General features: G+C 40.5%; 1 protein-coding gene across 7 annotated transcripts in view; it reads left to right on the top strand.

The window, feature by feature from the left end:
- Positions 1-18969, top strand: part of BLTP1 (bridge-like lipid transfer protein family member 1) — a 381561-nt gene that overhangs the window by 200759 nt on the left and 161833 nt on the right. For all 7 annotated transcript variants that reach the window (XM_075860492.1, XM_075860489.1, XM_075860493.1 and 4 more), the window contains exons 30-36: positions 5062-5235; positions 7092-7212; positions 7911-8060; positions 10763-10890; positions 11371-11573; positions 12271-12468; positions 14847-15058. In XM_075860492.1, the coding sequence (XP_075716607.1) occupies positions 5062-5235; positions 7092-7212; positions 7911-8060; positions 10763-10890; positions 11371-11573; positions 12271-12468; positions 14847-15058 (1186 nt within the window). The remainder of the gene's footprint in view (positions 1-5061; positions 5236-7091; positions 7213-7910; positions 8061-10762; positions 10891-11370; positions 11574-12270; positions 12469-14846; positions 15059-18969) is intronic.

Below are 18969 nucleotides of genomic sequence, written 5' to 3'. Positions count from 1 at the left end.
CATACTCATAATGGAAAAACACGATCAGTCAATGCCGCCAACCCTAGGAGGGTATCAAACACTATAATACAATGCTATAATAGTATAAGGGCGGGGACTAAGGCGGGAATTATATACCCCAGAGATTTAGAGCAGTGACTAAATGCGAAGTTCCATATGTTGATTAGTCAGCATCTCCGCATCAGCGAGTATCGGACCATGAGACATATTAGGCACCAAAAAATTATAAGTAGCTATCTAATTTATGCATAAATGCCTCCCAAGGGGAGCGGCAAGGAGAATAAAAGCAAACAGAACCGAACAGCATCTCCAATAAAAATAAGTCTGGGAACACTGATCAAATATGTTATCCACAGTGAGTACATAAGTCTCCAAAATGTGAACCAATAGTAAACAAATCTCTATCTTGGCAATTGCTATCAGCATGGTACACTGTATACAAAACAGGAAAAATACAACCAAGCAATGCCGCTTCCCTCAGGAGAGTATCAAGCAAAATCAGATAAGAGTATAAGGTGGCATATGAGACCAGTCATAAAGTCACTAGAAGTGAAAATCAGAGACCACATAACTGGAGGACTAGACTGCGCCTCAACGCTATCAAATAGCGAAAAATGATACATACCAGTCTCATGACAATTAGAAATATCTATCTGGTGAAAAAAAAAATATATATATATATATATATATATATATATATATATATATATATATATATATATATATTGAACTGAACTCAAGTAATATCTCTAAGGAAAAAAGTTAGGGACACTGTTCAAATGTAATGTATATATTATATGCACATGTCGCCATAGAGACACTTGTGTGCATGTCGGGGGGGCAGCACAAGAGCCCCCCTCCACATAACCGGCGCTATTTTTAAACGGTCTAAGGACTTGATGTCTGCTATTCAGCTCATTTATTAAAACCATCTTCTCCTGCTTTGATCTACAGGGCTACACATCTCATGGGGTCTTGTAGGCCAGCCTTTTGGCTGTATGGTATTGATATTTTTGTACGCTTTCCCTCAGTTGTTACTGCTTGTTTTTTTCTCTTCCTTCTGTCATGTCTTCTCCTCGGAAGGATTGTACCAACCAGCTTGTACAGGTGGGCATGGCTAAATGCTTTGCCTGTGGCCAGTGTAAAATGAGATTTTTATAGGGCCAGTCTGCCCCATTCTGCTCACGGTGCTTGAAATCCAGACAGGAGCATTGCAGAAGGATTTAGCCGAGCTTTCCTCTCAGGTGATCCATGCTTGAAAATTGTTATTTCAGTCTTCCCTTGAGTCAGCCAGTTTAATGGCTTGGCATCAGTTAATTTGTTTGCTATTTGGCATTTTAATTGGCTGAAATCATGGGCTGCGATCTGGCTTCCAAGAGGACCCTAGTTGGCATTTTTCTTTTGTTGGTGGCAGGCTTTTTGGTAAACATCTGGACGAGATTATTTCTGGGGATACTGGTAGTAAGAGCTCTCAGAACCACACTCTCCATATGCAGCCTTTTCTCAGGTCTCTTTCAAGCCTAGACCTGCTTGGCAGAAACAGCTTAGGACCCAGAAGCACTCCTCTGCTAAAACATCTTTAACATGTGTGGGGGGGGGGGGACTTTCCTTTTTAGGAGACATGGCTCACTGATGTGTATAATGCCTGGGATCAGGAGGCAGTGTCGACCGGATACAAGATAGAAAGAACGTTCCAGGAGGAATCTTCAAGAACTCTATCAACTCTGCCTCACACACTGGATTGCGCTTCTGCTTTTCTCTTTACAGTACTCCAAAAGTACGGATCTCTTTGTCCAATCTTGGACTTGAGGCTATCTGCTTTGTTCCCGTTGAGAGGCTTTGCATGGAGTCCTTAAAATCCGTGGTCACATCACTGGAATAGGGAGAATTCCTGTCTTTCATTGACATTCATGATTCAGTGGGGATATGGAGGTATGCAAGACCCATCATTGCTTCCTTCGTTCTGCCATGGGTTCTCTACATTTCCAATTTGTCACCCTCTCTATTTGGCTCGCCACATCTCCTCGGGTCTTCACCAAGATCCTGGTAACTCTCATGGTGCTTCTCTGAGCCAGAGGAGTCAATGTAATCCCTTACCTGGACGACCCATTGGTGAAGGACTCATCAATGAGGAAAAAATCTTCATTGGTCCCAATTCTGAACATGGAGTTTTTGGGAATGATCCTCAACCACAGGACAGCAAGAGTTACTTTTCCAGTGGACAAGGTGGGCTCCATCTGAGCTGAGGTGGCTTTCCCTTATCAGAACAACCCCCTCTTCCATCCGACTTTGAATGCAGGTGCTGGGCAGGATTGTGTTGACCTTCGAGGCAGTTTAGTGTGCACAATTTAACTCTTAAGTCCATCCCCTCGCACTGGGACAATTCTCAGGACTTACTGGACATGTTGATTCTCCTGCCCTCTTGAGGCTGCCAGGAGTTGCAATGGTGGGAAACCTCACTTGCCACCTTGATGAGTAGTTTTTTTCCTCCCCTATGACTCATCGTCTAATCAGATGCCATTCTGGGTGGGATACAGTTATGGTCTCCATAAGGCTCAGAGCACATGATGGCAGGAGGTGATGTCCTTTCAGATCAACCTTCTGGGGTTGAGAGTAATTCTCCTTTCCCTTTCCCATTGGTCTCTCCCATTGGATTTTTTCAGGGATGACCGTCTGAATCCAGACCAACAACTCCACAGGGGTTGCTTATCTGAATCACCAGGGCAGCACTAGGAGTCAAGCGATTCTGTTGCAGTCCTCTCAAATTCTACTGTGGGCGGAGCAGCATATTCCAGTGCTGTCAGCAGTCCACATATCAGTAGTGGATAATTAGCCCGCAGAGAGAGACTAGATCAGGGAGAGATCTTTTCACCCAGAAGTATTCCATAGTCTGTGCCAGAAGTGGGGCTACCCGGATGTGGATCGCTTTGTGTCCTGTCTCAATCACAAGGTTCTTACCTACATGACCAGGGCTTGATGACCCAGGGCTATTGCAGTCGATGTGCTCGACATTCCATAGAAAAAGTTCTCTCTCCTTTATTTTTTTCACTACTTCCACTCTTGCCAAGAGCACTCAAGAAGAAAGGTGTTTCAACGATTCTGGTGGCACCAGACTGTCACTGTTGGGCCTCATACATAAATCTAATCAACCTTGTCAGGAATGCACCTTAGTGTCTTACGCTTCTACCTGACCTCCTTTCCCAAGCTCCGCTCTTCCACCTCACTTTACCTTAGATGCTTGGCTGTTGAAGCTGAGGTTCTGAGGGCCTGGGGTCTATCTGAGCCAGTTATCCATATGATGTTGAGTCATTTCCATCCTATGAAATGATCTGCACCTAGGATATTGTACTTCCTGCAATCAGGCCTTGAACAGGGACTTGGCTTATCTTCCCAGAGTCTGGTCTCTGCTCTGTCTTATTCTTTGACTTTTTGTTTTAAGGTAAAGACTTTTTTCACAAGTGGTGATTCATGCAGTCCTTCCTTTCAGATATCTCGTTGAGCCTTGGGATCTAAATTTAGTCCTTGGGGCTCTTCAGGTGGCTCCTTTCGAAAAATGTCAGAGACCGTTCCTTGCATCTCTCTTTTCCTGGTAGGTAGCTTTTCTTGTGGCTGTCACCTTCATCAGGCAGGTTTCAGAACTTGCTTCATTGTCATACAAGTACCCCTTTTTGGTTATCCATACGAATAAGGTGGTCTTCCGACCTGTTTGGTCCTTCCTACCGAACTGAGTCTCCGCCTTCACTATCAATAAAAAATGATTCTCCCTTCTTTTTGCCTCTACCCGTCTTATCCAAGGGAGCAGGCTTTGCATTGTGTTGATTTAGTAAGAGCAGTCTGAGTCTATCTGGCTGCAACTAAGTTGTTTCGGCGCTTTGATTCTTTTCTATTTTTTTGTTCTTGAAGGGCCATGCAAGGGTTTGGCTGCATCCCTGGCCACCATTGCGTGTTGGAGCCGGTCTGCAATTTCGTAAATCTATTGGTCGAAGGGTAAAGTGCCTCCTCTTCCGGACACTGCCCTTTCTACCATGGCTGTTTTTGCCTCCTGGATGGTTAGGTATCAAGCTTCAGTAAGTAAGGTCTGCAAGGCTGCTACCCGGCCTTCTGTGCACACCTTCACTAAGTTTTACCAAGTTCATTCTTTGGCCTCAGCTTATTCCAGTCTAGGTTGCATGCAGCTGTTTGTTAGGCGGGTCACATGACTCTTTTGCTTTGTTTTTTTTCCCACCCTCTGGGACTGCTTAAGGATGTCCCATGGTGCGATGTCCCCCAATGATATTAACAAGAATACAATATTTTTGTACTCGCCGTAATATCTTTCATATTACATTCTATGGGGAACGCAGATACCGCCCTCCTATGCTTGTTTGTTAAGGCCTGGGACCTGTTGTTCTGTCTGTTCGGTTAAGTTTTCTAATGGGACCGTGAACATGTTTTTTTTTTCTCCTACTGCTTTTATACAAGCTGAATTAGCCAGTGTCTGTGGGAAGAGTAGGGCCTGACTGGGTGGAGCCAGGTCCCTACCTGGTGTTGCCTATACCCATGGTGCTGGTTCCCTCAACAAATTCAACGAGAAATATATTTTACAGTAAGTACAAAAGTTTTTTGTTTACAATTATTTCATTAAAATAATGTAAGCAATGAAAAAAATAAACATAAGTGGCATTGGCACATCTGATCGAATAAAAAATATGGTTATTTAACAAGCACCGTGAACGGCGTAGAAAAAAATTAAAATGACAAAATTGCTGCTTTTTTGGTCATCTCACCTTCTCAAAAAAATGAACTAAAAGATCAAAAACTTGTACCAATAAAAACTACAGCATGCCCTATATAAATAAAAGAACAAGCCCTTACACAGCTCTCTCAACTGAAAAATAAAAAAAATTATGGCCCTCAGAATATGACGGCACAAAACAGTAAGTTTTTTTTTTTTTAACAAATTGTTTTGATTTTGTAAAATTAGTAAAACCTAAAAAAAAATCTATGTTTATTTTCATATACCATGATCATTCCCATGCATGGATTCATTTTCTATTTGTTTCTTTTTTCTATTGTGTTTAGTACACCTTACACTCCTTTGGAGAAAAAAGCAGTGGACAACACAGATGATGAGACACTAACTGAAGAATGGACTCTAGATCAACCGGTTTCTCACACAAGAACGACAGCCATTGTAGAAGTAAAAGGAGCAGTGGACGTTGTTTTGAGTCCCCTTGTAGCGGAAGTATTAGACAGGTACGTTTTCTTCACAGCTCTATACTGTTAGATGCTTGACTTTGCCTGTCATTTAGCTCTGTGTTTTTCCAGAAAATTTGAAGAAAAATTGACTGATCTACTATAAATTATTGTTCTTTTTTACCTTCTCTTGATCTCCTTAAAGAGGCCCTGTCACCATATTATAAGTTCCCTATCTTCTATATAATGTGATCAATGTGCTGTGCTTTAAATCTAACACAAACGTTACTGAAGTGTCAGGATTCTGAATAGACATCACGTCCTGGCTGGTAGTGATGTCTATTCACTGTCAGGACACTTCAGTAACGTTAATATGTGAGTAAGTGTCTGCACATAGTGATCTAGCTAGATCACTATGTGCTGTGTAAATGAATGGAGAGAAGTGTATTACGCTGATTGGTCAGCGTCATACACTTCTCTCCACAACGCCCACTTGGTCAAAAAGTAAAACGTCCAGTTGTCCATTAAGAAATTAATTAGCATAAAGCTAAAATAGGTAAACTCTGTCAAAATTGATAGTTTTTCTAAATAAAAAACACTGCTGTTATCTACATTACTGCGCCGATCATATTATGCAGAAGATAGGGCACTTATAATGTGGTGACAGAGCCTCTTTAAAGAGGACCTATCAGTTTTAAGAAAAATGTAGTAAGTGATAGTAGAATAAATTATGTCAAAAATTTAGTGTTTGAGACACCTCCAGAACGCCCAGCCTGCTTTGGTAGTGGGTTGAAAAGTTGCTGCTTATCTGTATGCTGTTCTGGGCACAATAAAGGAAGTATTTTGAATAAAAAAAGCTATTGCCAATGCTATTAGATTTTTTCGTAGACTTTTCTCAAATATATATTAGTAAAATAGAGGATTTCCCTCAGTATTAGGGTGAGTTCACACAGGGCGGATACGCAGCGTAAAAGCACACAATGGCGGCCATTGAGGTCTGCGGGCAAAAAACACTGCGAAAAACGCTTTTTCTGCCTCCCATTTATTTTGGGTCTGGATTTTACGGCGTGCAGTACAAATTACATGTTAACCTTATTCTGCGAAAAACGCTGTGAAAACCGCGGAAAAAAAGCGCAGGCAGATCAAAATCTGCCTCAAAATTCCTGAAGGAATGCCTGCCTTACTGGTGTTTTTTCTTCAAAGTAGGCATCTTTTCAAAACAGCAATGTTTGCCTAAAGGGGTTGCCCCAAGATCAACATGTAACACCTATCCATAGGATAGGTGATCAACTTCTGATCACTGGGGGCCCCACATCTGGGACACCCACCGATCACTAGAGTGGGGTCTCAAGCCCCCTGTTCTTCCCCATTGCGCTCCTCTGCAATAAGGAGAAGCTTCAGATGAAGTGCTATACTTGGCTGTTTGTGTCAGTCTCATAGACTTTGAATACATTTGCAGCTTGCATACTCGAACACCACTCCATTTAAAGCTCTTCTCACTGCGGTCGTGCAGTAAGGAGGTACGGGGGGCTCAATACACCCGTTCTAGTGATCACTAGGGCCCCAGCAATTAAACATTTATCACCTACCATGTGGATAGGTGATAAATGTTGATCCTGGCACAATCCCTTTGATGAAACTGCCTAATTGAAGAGAATGAATGGTAATTAATTTCTTTACATAACTAGTATTTTGAAAATTCCTCCTTTCTAGTCCCATTTTCCATAGAAATAGATTTTATGCATAATTACATAAGCCTAAATATCTTACTGGAAATGGAAGTTGTCAAAAAATAGAGCATATTTTAAATGATATACTAAAATAACACACACTGCATTACTGGTTTATGTAAGCAGCAATATGATTTCTTTATTTTATCATTAGCTGACATTTGTAAACATGCTTGCTGTGTTTAGGTACATCGAGGCTATGGTACAGTTCACCAGTACCAGACACCCAGCTGCGATTGTTGATGATCTGCATGCAAAGGTGCTAAAAGAAGCTGTACAAAACAGTAAAACCACCTTCTCAGAAAATGTAAGATGCTTTCTTTTTTATATTATATATATATATTATAATATAATTTCTTTTTCAATAAAATAACATTATTAAGTTGTGTTTTACAAGATCTGGTGCTTTCTGGATCTGATCGATTTTAAGCAGGTATTTCATAGTAGGTTGTAGTTTTGTGTAGGTGCACGTTCAGAAAAATGTGGTTGTCAAGCTCAGAGTAAGGCCCCATGCACATTACCGTAAAATCATAGGTATCCGTGCCAGGAATTATGGAGCATGTCCTATTTTTTGTTTTTTACGGGCCGTGCTCCCAGACTTTGTATGGGAGCACGACCCGAAAATGCAGCCGTCGGTGGCCTGCCGTACCCGCAATCGCGGGCCGTGATTACGGGCACGCCCGTGTGCATGAGGCCTTAGTTGGAAATGTAGACCTCATTCAAGTGTAGCCTTGAGGTATTTACTAAAAACACTTTTTCAATTTACAAATTAAATCTGTTGATGTCCTAATAGGCTTTCTTGAAGAATGGATCTGTGTGTTAGAGTAATGTATAATTTATATGTAGATGTCCGGTTATTGCACTCATAAATCTAGTGATAAGGAGCCAGCTAATATTATTTCCAGAGTATTGTTTAGAAATGATACGTATGGAGTGAAATATTTATTGGTCTTGAAAAATGTAGAAGTTAATGTGCATTTGTGTTTTTATTTTCTTCCTTTCCAGCTACAGTCAAAGCAAGATAATAAATTATCCAAACCTGAGAATTGTGTTAAAGGAAGCACAAATCAAACACAGACCAAAGGTCTAAACAAAGGACTAAACCAAGATAATGTGAAAATCAAGGGGCTCCAAGCCAATGTCTCAATACCCAAGGTATATGTTCTATTGTGATTATTTCCAGGAGCTTTAACCCCTTGGTGCAGAATCATGTACATGCACAGCATAGAAAGACAGCAATTCGCACATTCCGCCAGGCATGTACGTGGTTGTGATCTGTGAGTGACAGCCGAGCTCCCGCTGCAATGGCTAAGATTGGAGAAACCTCCAATCCCGGCCGTTTGACCCCTTACATGCTGCGGTCAATAGCATCCGCGACATTTAAGTGGTTTGACAGAGGGAGGGAGCTCCCTCTGTCACCGATCGGCAGCCTGCGATCACCGACGGGTTGCCATGGCAGCCAGGGGCCTAACAAAGGCCCCCAGGCCTGCCCTGGCTATATGCCTATTAGGCTGTTTCAGAGGCATGGTCTAATAGATTGCCTGTCAGTTTTATACCAACAGGCAATAATGCTTTGGTATACTGAGTATACCAAAGCGTTATATCTGCGATCAAAAGATAACACATTAAAGTTCCTAGTGGGACTAAAAAAAAAATTGAAAACCGTTAAATTAAGTTTATAAAAAAAATAATTGTTTTTTTTTTACATTACCCCCACCAAAAAATAAAAAAATGTACTCAAAAATGGTACCAATGAAAACTACATTTGTCTTGCAAAAAAACCACATATGGCTACATCGACTGACCAAATTAAAAGTTAAGGCTCTTGGAAAGCGATGGTGCAAAATGAAGTAATTTTTGTTTAAAAGTGTTAATTGTGCAAAAGTAAAACATATAAAACCTATACGTATTTGGTATCGCCGTAATCATACTGACCCATAGAATAACGTTAACATGTTATTTACACTGCATAGTGAACGGCGTCTATGTGAAATCCAAAAAACAATGCTGGAATAGCATAGTTCACTAAAATAATAAACACCCAAAAATTGTGCAATTGAAAAATACAACTTGTCTCGCAAAAAAACAAGACCTCATACGGCTAAGTCGACGTAAAAATAAAAAAGTTATGACTCTTGGAAGGCAGGGAGGAAAACACTAAAAAGAATGCTTGGTCATTAAGGCCAAAATCTGCCTTGTCCTTAACCCCTTGGCGACATACGACGTACTATTACTGAAATGTCGCCAAGGGGAAGTATGGAGCGCGCTTACGGGCTGAGCACGCTCCATGCTTGGCGGGTGACGGCTGTGTTACACAGCCAACACCTCACTTCAGCGGGCGGACACAAAGTTAATTTTGATTCTGCCCGTTTAACACTTTAAATTATGACCGCGGCATTTAAATTGTTAGAATCAGGGGGGAGTTAAAAGTTGACATAAGTGGTATTGCCGCATATGTACAATTCCGAACTATCACAATATAGCGTTGTTTAACCCGCTCAGTGATCGCTGTAAAAATAAAGAATTATAAAACATACAGATTGCTGTTTTTTGGTCACCTTATCTCCCCAAAAAAATGAAATAAAAAGTGATCAAAAAGTTGCATATACCCCAAAATGGTATCGGTGAAAACTACAGCTCGTCTCGGAAGAATAAAGCCCTCACATCACTAAATTGACGGAAAAATAGAAAAGTTATGGCTCTCAGAACATGGCGACACAATTATTTTTTTTAGCAAATAGTTGTTTGTTTTTTCTAAAAGTGGTAAAACATAAAACAAAACATATAAATTTGGTATCGCTGTAATCGTATCAACCTGTAGAATAAGGTGCACATGTAATTTTTACCGCCTGATAGACGCCATAAAAACAAAACCACCCAAAAAATGGCGTAATCTCTGTTTTTTTCCCATTTCACCCCACAAATAATTTTTTTCCAGAATCCCAGTACATTATGCGGTACAATAAATGGTGCCCTGACAAACTACAACTTGTCTCGCAAAAAACAAGTCCTCATACGGCTATGTCGGAAAAAAAACCCAAAGAAGTTATGGCTTTTGGAAGGCGGGGAGGAAAAAGCGAAAATAAAAAAACTGAAATTGGCCGTGTCTCCAAGGGGTTAAGGGGTTAAAGACTATGTACAATTGAAACCGTCAGGTCAGCGGCAATTCATAGTTTCTTCTATTTTTGCACATTTGTCTTATTTGAATGTTTTTTATATTTACTTAATCCGTCAGGTCAGCAGCACTGAATGGTTCAGTGACAGCGGGTCTTGCGTCTCTGACATGCAGGATCCACCTGTTATCGATCACATTTAAGTTCTGAACTTAGATGTGATCCATAACAGTTAGATCCTGCGTGTCATCAACACGCAAGACCCGCTGTCACTGAACCATTCAGTGCTGCTGACCTGACGGATTCAGTAATATTAAAAGAAACATTCAATTGTGACAAATAAGCAAAAATAGAAGAAATTGGGAACTTTTTCACAGCACTGTATATGCGATTAAAATGTTATATTTGTGCTATTTACTATTTTCTAATTTTAGCCATCTTGAACAGGGAAACTGAACTGAACTGGACTTGTTGTGTAATCTTCGTTTTCTTTGTCCATCTCTGTATTTGTCTTCCCCAATGCGTACTAGCTAGCCTTAGATCATAAATACAAGCGAGGTTCACACCAGCAATTCAGTATATAAAACAGGCTGATCGTCCTAGATTCAAAGAGTATTGTATAATATATTTTCCTTTACTACAGTATTTTACTATCTTCCTATCTTATATTGCTGTATCTTTCTTTATAATTATGTGTCTTATTGTTCATCTTACTGTTCTAATAATTAACCTGTCTTGTTGCAGGTAAATCTGTGTTTGTTACAAGCATCCATTGAAGAGTCTACTAATCAAGCTGCAACTAAAAGTGTTACCCATGTTTCTTTAATCGCGCTTTGCTTTGATAGAATTGCTACACAAGTCCGGATGAACAGGTAAAGTAATTTTACATTCCTAAAAGCGCAAACTAAGCAAGTGTTTTCTGAAAGGTGTAACATCACGTATGCGTGTCATTGAGATCATACTATGGTCTGTCACTCCTTATGCATTAAATTTACACCAAATAACTTAGAAATAAGTTCCCATATCCAGAAAAATAGGTTTTCCCATCATGCAAAATGATAGCATATTGTTAGGACACATCATCCCTTCCTTACCGATGCTCACAATAAAGGAGCTCCAGCACTAGTTAAGTGCTACAGCTAAGTTTCCCTGCACAGTGACACCCCTGGCCACCTGCTGTGCAGAGAAAAGCAGGATAGCCACCTTGACTTCAATGTGTGCAGGAGAAATGTCAAAGGGGTCAGGGTTTGTTCTCGGGAACATAATGTTATGGCTTATCCTATATAGGAATTATTCTATGATGTTTCATTATTGAAATGTGGAATCTTGTTGTGTTTGTTACTTCACTGAAGAGGTGTGGTAGAAGAAATTGCAAACAATCCGGAGACTGGTCGTCCACCCGTAAACTTGGAGAAATATGCCAATGCTACAAAGATGCAGCCACAATCATCTGGGTCATTGAGGTCTAATGCTGGAGCAGAGAAAGGAAAAGAAATAGCTGCCAAGTTAAATGTTCATCGAGTACATGGTCAGCTCAGAGGCTTAGATACATCAGGTGAGAAATCCGTTGTCACTTTTCAATCATATAACTGTAATGAGAACCTGGGTGTTTAAAAGTCCCACATTAATTATAATTTAATAGATTATGCCTTGTGTTCAGCGCAATTAAGGGAAGCTAGTGTTTTCTCACTATAGTGCTAAGCTACTGAGAATATATCTACTTTGCCATCTGCACACTTTTCAGGAGTTTAGATTTTAGATTGCTATCTACCTTAGCAAGGCTTTTATACCATGAATATTAAAAAAATAGTGTAGTATCGTGTTAGCCGGAAACAATGTTCAATGTTAAATACTTTTGTGTCAGAAAAGACAAAAGTATAGTAGGTATGATACCTTTATTGGCTAACCATAAAAGTTCTATATGCAAGCTTTCAGAGCACACAGGCTCCTTCTTCAGGCAGTTCTAAGACATTCATTTGCTAACAGACTGAAGAAGGGGCCTCTGTGCTCTGAAAGCTTCCATATAGAACTTTTATGGTTAGCCAATAAAGGTATCATACCTACCATACTATGTCTTTTTTGACACAAAAGTATTTAACATTGCATACCATGAATATAAAACTGTGCTGTCTCGTTTGCAGTGTGAGCGACTGCAAATTTTTGCGTGTATAGCTAACATGTTATTGTGTCTGCTGCCTTGTAGATAACTGTTGTATGCCCTTATGATTATGTTTCTCTCTCCTTTTGATCAGACATGGGAACCTGCGCAATCACCACTATTCCCTTTGAAAAATCAAAGGTTCTTTTCACCCTGGAAGAGTTAGATGATTTTACATTTGTCGATGAAACTGAACAGCCTCCAACTACTGATGTAACCCGCATTGGTCCAAGTCAGGAAAAATGGGGTTGGATAATGTTTGAGTGTGGAATTGAAAACTTGGTCATTAAAGGTGAATATTCAGTTGTTTGCAATGTAAACTCATGATTACGTTATCGTGGGTGGCTTCAATCAGTTACAGAGCAGCTATTAGATAGCTATTCTACTGAACCAAATTATTATTATTTTTTTAATACCATAGACTATTTAGATACCGTACGTGTTTCTGTACAGGTTTAGCTATATATCCTAACTCTATAGATTTTGAAACTGTTATACACTGAAAGGCCGCTTTATTAGAGACACCCATCTTGCAGCGTGTTTGACCTCATCTGGCCTTCAGAACTGCAGCAATTCGTCGTGGCATAGATTCCACTAGGTAATGAAATCTTTCTGCAGGAATATTAGCACATTCGGACAGGATTGCCAGGGATGGTCGGTTTTCCCCGGTCCGGCCTGCTGCACGACGCCTACTTGCGGCGGCTGGCTACTGTCTGTGTATATGTTTCACTCTGAATCTTGTATTATGTATGTGTGCATGTGTATTTAGATGTATATGTATGTAAATGTCTGCATGTGTGTACAGTATATGTGTATGCTAGTAGCTGTTATGGAGCATAATTCATCTGTGTACTAAATGGTGGCATTAACTGTACATTAAAGGTGGCATTAACTAGACACTTAACTGGTGGCATCAACTGGTGAAGATTGTGAGGAGGTTGAAGCCTTGTGGGTGGAATTAGAAAGGGAGGTAAACAGTGGGAAAAAATATTTTTGGTGTAATTTATAGGCCCCCAATATAACTGAGGAGGTGGAAGGTCTGCTATATAAACAGATGTAGCGGTCTGCACAGGTTAGTACTGTAGTGATAATGGGAGATTTTAATTACCGGGATATTAATTTGCGTCACGGTTCGGCTTCAACTGCAAAGGGAAGACATTTTCTCAACCTGTTGCAGGAAAATTTTATGGGCCAGTTTGTGGAAGACCCGACTAGAAGTGAAGCTCTGTTGGATCTGGTCATTTCTAATAATGCAGAGCTTGTTGGGAATGTCAGTGTTTGTGAAACCCTTGGTAACAGTGATCACAATATAGTTATATTTTACCTAGACTGTAAAAAAATAAACACAGGCTGGGAGGGCAAAAACACTTAATTTTAAGATGGCCAATTTCCCCAGAATGAGGGCTGCAATTTAGGACATAGACTGGGGACATCTAATGTCAAATAATGGTACAAATAATAAATGGGAGTGCTTAAAATCCATTTTGTATAATTATAGTGAAAAATTTATTCCAATAGGTAGCCAGTATAACCGACTAAAATTAAGCCCCACATGGCTTACACCTTCTGTAAAAAGGGCAATATATGACAAAAAGAGGGCATTTGAAAAATCTGAGGGTACAGCTGTGGCCTTTTTAAATTCTAAAGAGTGTAATAAAATCTGTAAAAAGGTAATAAAATCAGCAAAAATACAAAATGAAAGGCAGATGGCCAAGGATAGCAAAACAAATCCCCAAAAATTCTTCAAGTATATAATTGAAAAAAAACCAAGGTCTGAACATGTAGGACCCCTAAATAGTGGTAATGGGGAGTCGGTCACAGGGGATCAAGAGAAAGCAGATTTACTAAATCGGTTCTATAGCTCTGTATATACAACAGAAGAAAGAGCAGCTGATGTAGCCGGTGCCAGTGCTATTAATACATTAATTAATATAGTTTTAATTGGCTGAATGTAGATATGGTCCAAGCTATGTTAAATAAGATAAATGTGAACAAGTCGCTGGGTTCAAATGGGTTACACCAGAGAGTTCTTAAAGAGCTTAGTTCAGTTATTTCTGTCCCCCTCTTCATAATATTCAGAGATTCTCTAGTGACTGGTATAGTTCCAAGGAACTGGCGCAGGGTGAATGTGGTGCCTATTTTCAAAAAGGGCTCTAGGTCTTTCCCTAGTAGTTATATACCAGTAAGCTTACAATCAATCCTGGGAAAACATTTTGAGGGTCTATTGAGGGAATATATACAGGAGTATTTGACAAAGAATAGTATGATACGTGACAGCCATCGAAGGACGGAAGTTGTCAAACCAACCTGGTTTGTTTTTATGAAGAGGTGAGTAGAAGCCTAGACAGAGGGGCTGCTGTAGATATAGTGTTTTTGGACTTTGCAAAGGCCTAATGGGTAAATTATGGCTTTTTATGTTTCTGTAGTGTGCTTTTCTATTTTCATGCGTTTTTGTTTTTATCTGGGTCACATAGATCTAAAGATTGTTGCTCTTAACTTCCTGATAAATAGCTAGTAGCTTACTATTACGCTGGTTATCCTTGGCTAGTTTTGGATCATTTTTATTGTTAACAGGGTTATCTTTATAATGTATTTTGGAAGACATACTTTGTAGGACCTTTTTTCTGTTTGTTATAAATACAGTTTTTCATGTTAGTTTATTCCTTTTAGGTGGGCGACAGTCTGGGGCTCTCTTATACAATTCTTTCGGCGTATTGGGAAAATCCAGCACCACTGAACGGAGTGGACACTTTAAGTCTAATGATTCTTCTGATTCACCTACTGGAAGTGGGTATAGCACTGACGTATCTGATGATAATATTCCATGTGATGGCATAAGCCCATCCTCTGATGTAAATGGAAATTCTGTGTCTGATGAACAAGTAAGTCAATATTGGCTATATGAAGATATAAAAAATAACCTAATATAGTATATCAGTTCAAATTTCTATGTAATTTTTATATATTTAATATATTCATATAAAATATTTCCAGATATCTATATATTATTTATAATCAACTACAATATATAAATGCCTTGCAGGCCTACTTCCTTCTTCTCGCTTACCATCTTCTTCACATTTCCTTTCTCCTCTACTTCAAATAACTTTACACGTCATTGAGGCAATGTTCTAAAACTGTGCTTCCTAGTCTATGCTAGTAAGGGGGCACTTACTGGAAAATCAGTTGTTATTAATTTCAATGGGAAAAGTTAGCTGCTAGGCTCGCCCCAATTGGTGGCTGCTCGCATCCAAAATGTTATATTTCTACCTTATGGCTGTGTGAAGTGAAGCGAGATTTTAAGCTCTGTAACAGAAAAATAGAGCTTCAACACCCATAAAGATATATAAAGAATACAGAATTTTTGAACTATTGAGATAAAAACAAATGTGATCATGGATGTTCACTATAAATAATTTATTTGCATACAATTGCAAGAAAAATTAAGTGAGCCCTTGAATTTCTGCATTGATTACTAATAAAATGTAGTCTGCTTGTCACAATTCTAAATAAATACAATCTAACTAAACTAATAACTAATAAACTTTTATTGAACACATTAAGTAAACATCCACGATGTAGGGAGAAAAAGTGAGTGCAATAGAATATTGTGTAATTATGTAATGGTTTCAACTTTATTTTTACCTTCTAAATAGCTCAATGAATGACAAAACGAATTGTTTACCGGTTTTGCAATACAATATATGTACATATATATTCCTGTACTCCTGCGACACATTTTCATGATTTTTGGCGTTGGTGGAACGAGCGCCGCTGTCGCCTCCCTCCTCCACATCTTCGATTGATTGAAGGGAGGTTTTTCCTGGAAGCAGTCTTGGGGGCGGTGTGACGATGAAGAGGCGTAAAAGTGCCAGAGACAGGTCCCAATCCTCATCAGGCTCTTCTCAGGAGTCTCCGATTAGAGTCATCCATATCGGAAGCAACATCACCATTGATCAGTCTCTTTCCTCCTATGTATCCTTTGACCCAGAGTCAGAACATTAATAATCACAATTGACAGCTGCCATGCAGGCATTAATATGTGCTGTCAGAGACCCTTTTTGTGTAAAGGATCACCCCCATCTCCCCTTCTCAGGAAGAGGCACCCTTACATCGCCAGCAGCTATGTTTCCCAAACCATATTGAATCTGTGGAGATTCTATCCAAAAAGTGAAAACATCCTGACCGACATCTTGCTGTTTTAAAACGCGAAAATTCTGTTTCCTTTTCAGAAGGAATTGATCTCAAGATGGTCTGTTTCTCCTTCTTTGTAGCCACCTATCTCAAGGTTATCAAGGACCACTACCATACCACTTGCAGATGTGACTTTGCACATTGACCCTTTTGACAAATAGTTGGATTCCCAAGCGAAGTCTACTTTTATGGCCGCAGGTTCCGATAGGTGCACCAGGCTTTTTTATCTCCCTGGGTTAGTAAGGCCTCTTCGAGGTGAGGAAAGCAGCTGCACCGCATTATCCTGCAGGGTTTAGCCGAGCTTGACTTGCAGGTGTTCCAAGCTTGAACATTTTTATTTCAGGCTTCGCTTGAGTCAGCCCGCTTCAATGCCCAGCTTCAATTTAGTTAATTTGATTTCCATTCGGCGCTCTATTTGATTGAATTCTTGGGTTGGCCAATCTGGCTTACAAGAGAGCCATGGCTGGCCTTCTTTTTATTGGTGGCATGGTTTTTGGTAAACATCTGGATGAGATTATCTTTGAGTCTACTTGTCGCTAAGAAATTTTTTTTGCTTCAGAAATGCCCTCGCCTTATGCAGAAATTATATATTTTTGAAAAAATATATATTTTTTTAAAAACTGGATATTTTTGGAAAGCGCTCCTTAATATACAGAATAAGCAGAGAGGTGCTGGAAAGCAGGTTTATTGTACAGCAAAGGATGGGCAACGCGTTTTAACGCAGAACATGCGTCTTCGTCAGGCCAAAATTAGGTCTCACCTTATGCAGTCCTCTCTCAGATCTGCTCATGTGGATGATGCCTGAGTTCAGCAGGTGGTGTAAACCAAGATAGAGTTTGATAAGCTTCCTCCTGAAAGTTTCTTTATCTCGACTCCACCTCATGCACCGGATCATGCTTGGTCCAAACTCAGAGCATGGAGTTTTTTTTATAATCTTCAACACCAGGACAGCAAGCGTCCTTCTTCCAGAAGACAAAGTAGAACACTCCCACTTCCATCAGTTTTTGCATGCGGATACTGAGCAGGATGTGTCGACCTTTGAGGCAGTTCTATATACACAATTCTACTTCAGGTCTCTCAAGGGGGCCACCTTTCCTGTACTGGTACAAGTCTCAGCACTCCCTGGACAAGTTGTTTCTAGTTGGAGACCCCACTGGCCATCACGAGGGTTTGGTTCCCCCCCCCCATGGCTGGTCGTCTTATCGGATGCCAGTCTATCCAGGTGGGGTGCAGTTTTTGGTCTCCACACAGTTCAGGGCACTTGGAATTGAGGGCCATCTTTTTTAGCCCTCTCCCATTGAAATTTTCCTCTATAGGGTCGGCTGGTCAGGATCCAGACTGACCACTCCACAGCGGTTTCTTATATGTATCTTCTGGGGTGGCACCAAGAATCTTCTCAGATCCTACATATTTCAGCACTGTCAGCGGTACACATACCAGGAGTGGACAATTGGCCCACAGATTTTCTCAACCGAGAAAGACTAGATCCAGGAGATTAGTTTCTTCACCCAGAAGTATTTCATCAACTGTGCCAGAAGTGGGGCTACCTGGACGTGGATCTCTTTGCGTCGTGCCTCAACCACAAGTTCTGACCTACGTGGCCAGGGCATGGGATCCCAGAGCCATCGCAGTTGACACGCTGGTGACTCCAATCTAAAGGTTTCTTCCATCTTTATCTTTCCCTCCACTTCCACTCTTGCTCACATTTCTCATGAGGGAAGGCATTCCAGCGATTCTGGTGGCACCAGACTATGCTCGTCAAAGCTGGTACGCAGACCTAATCAACCTTTTCGCAGACAAGCCTTGATGTCTTCTGCTTCTACCTGACCTCCTTTCCCAAGGTCTGATGTGCCACCCCACTTTACCTCAGGTGCGTTTAACAGCATGGCTGTTGAAGCTCAGATTCTGAGGGCCCATGGTCTCTCTGAGCCGGTTATCCAGATGATGTTGAAGGCCAGAAAACCTCCGTCAGCCAGGGTGTACCATCCATTGTAAAAGGCTTATTTCGGCTAGTGTGAGCAGTCATTTCCACCCTTTCAATTGTTTCATACCTAGGGTTCTGTCCTTTCTACAATCAGGCCTTGAATAGGGACGTGGCTTATCACAGCGAGCTGGGCTGTTTCCAGAACTCGGTAGCTACGACACTGGCCAGACATCTATGAGTTATTTATTACCCTCTTATTATGCCTTGATGTACTCCGCACAGATTACATATGCCCCCATATTATAAACAGAAATATCAGCAATACCCCAAACAGAACTACCAAGCTAAATCTGCGCTACATAATCCAAATTGCGCTCCCTCTCTTCTGAGCCCTGCAGTGTACCCAAACAGCAGTTTACGTCCACATATATGGCATCGCTATACCCGGGAGAACCCGCTTAACAGTATATGAGGTATTTGTCTTTAGTGGCACAAACTGGGCACAACATATTCTGCACTATAATGGCATATCAGTGGAAAATTGCAATTTTTACTTTGCACTATCCGCTACGCATTCAATTCTAATGGAAAAACATGTGAGGTCAAAATGCTCGCTACTCACCTTAGAATGCACTATGGGGTGTAGTTTCCAAAATACTACTTGGGGGTTTGTTT

Source organism: Rhinoderma darwinii, chromosome 1 (genome assembly GCF_050947455.1).
Source record: "Rhinoderma darwinii isolate aRhiDar2 chromosome 1, aRhiDar2.hap1, whole genome shotgun sequence".
Lineage (NCBI taxonomy): Eukaryota > Metazoa > Chordata > Amphibia > Anura > Rhinodermatidae > Rhinoderma > Rhinoderma darwinii.
Note: the sequence above shows the minus strand (reverse complement) of the source record. Positions and strands in the feature narration are given on the sequence as shown.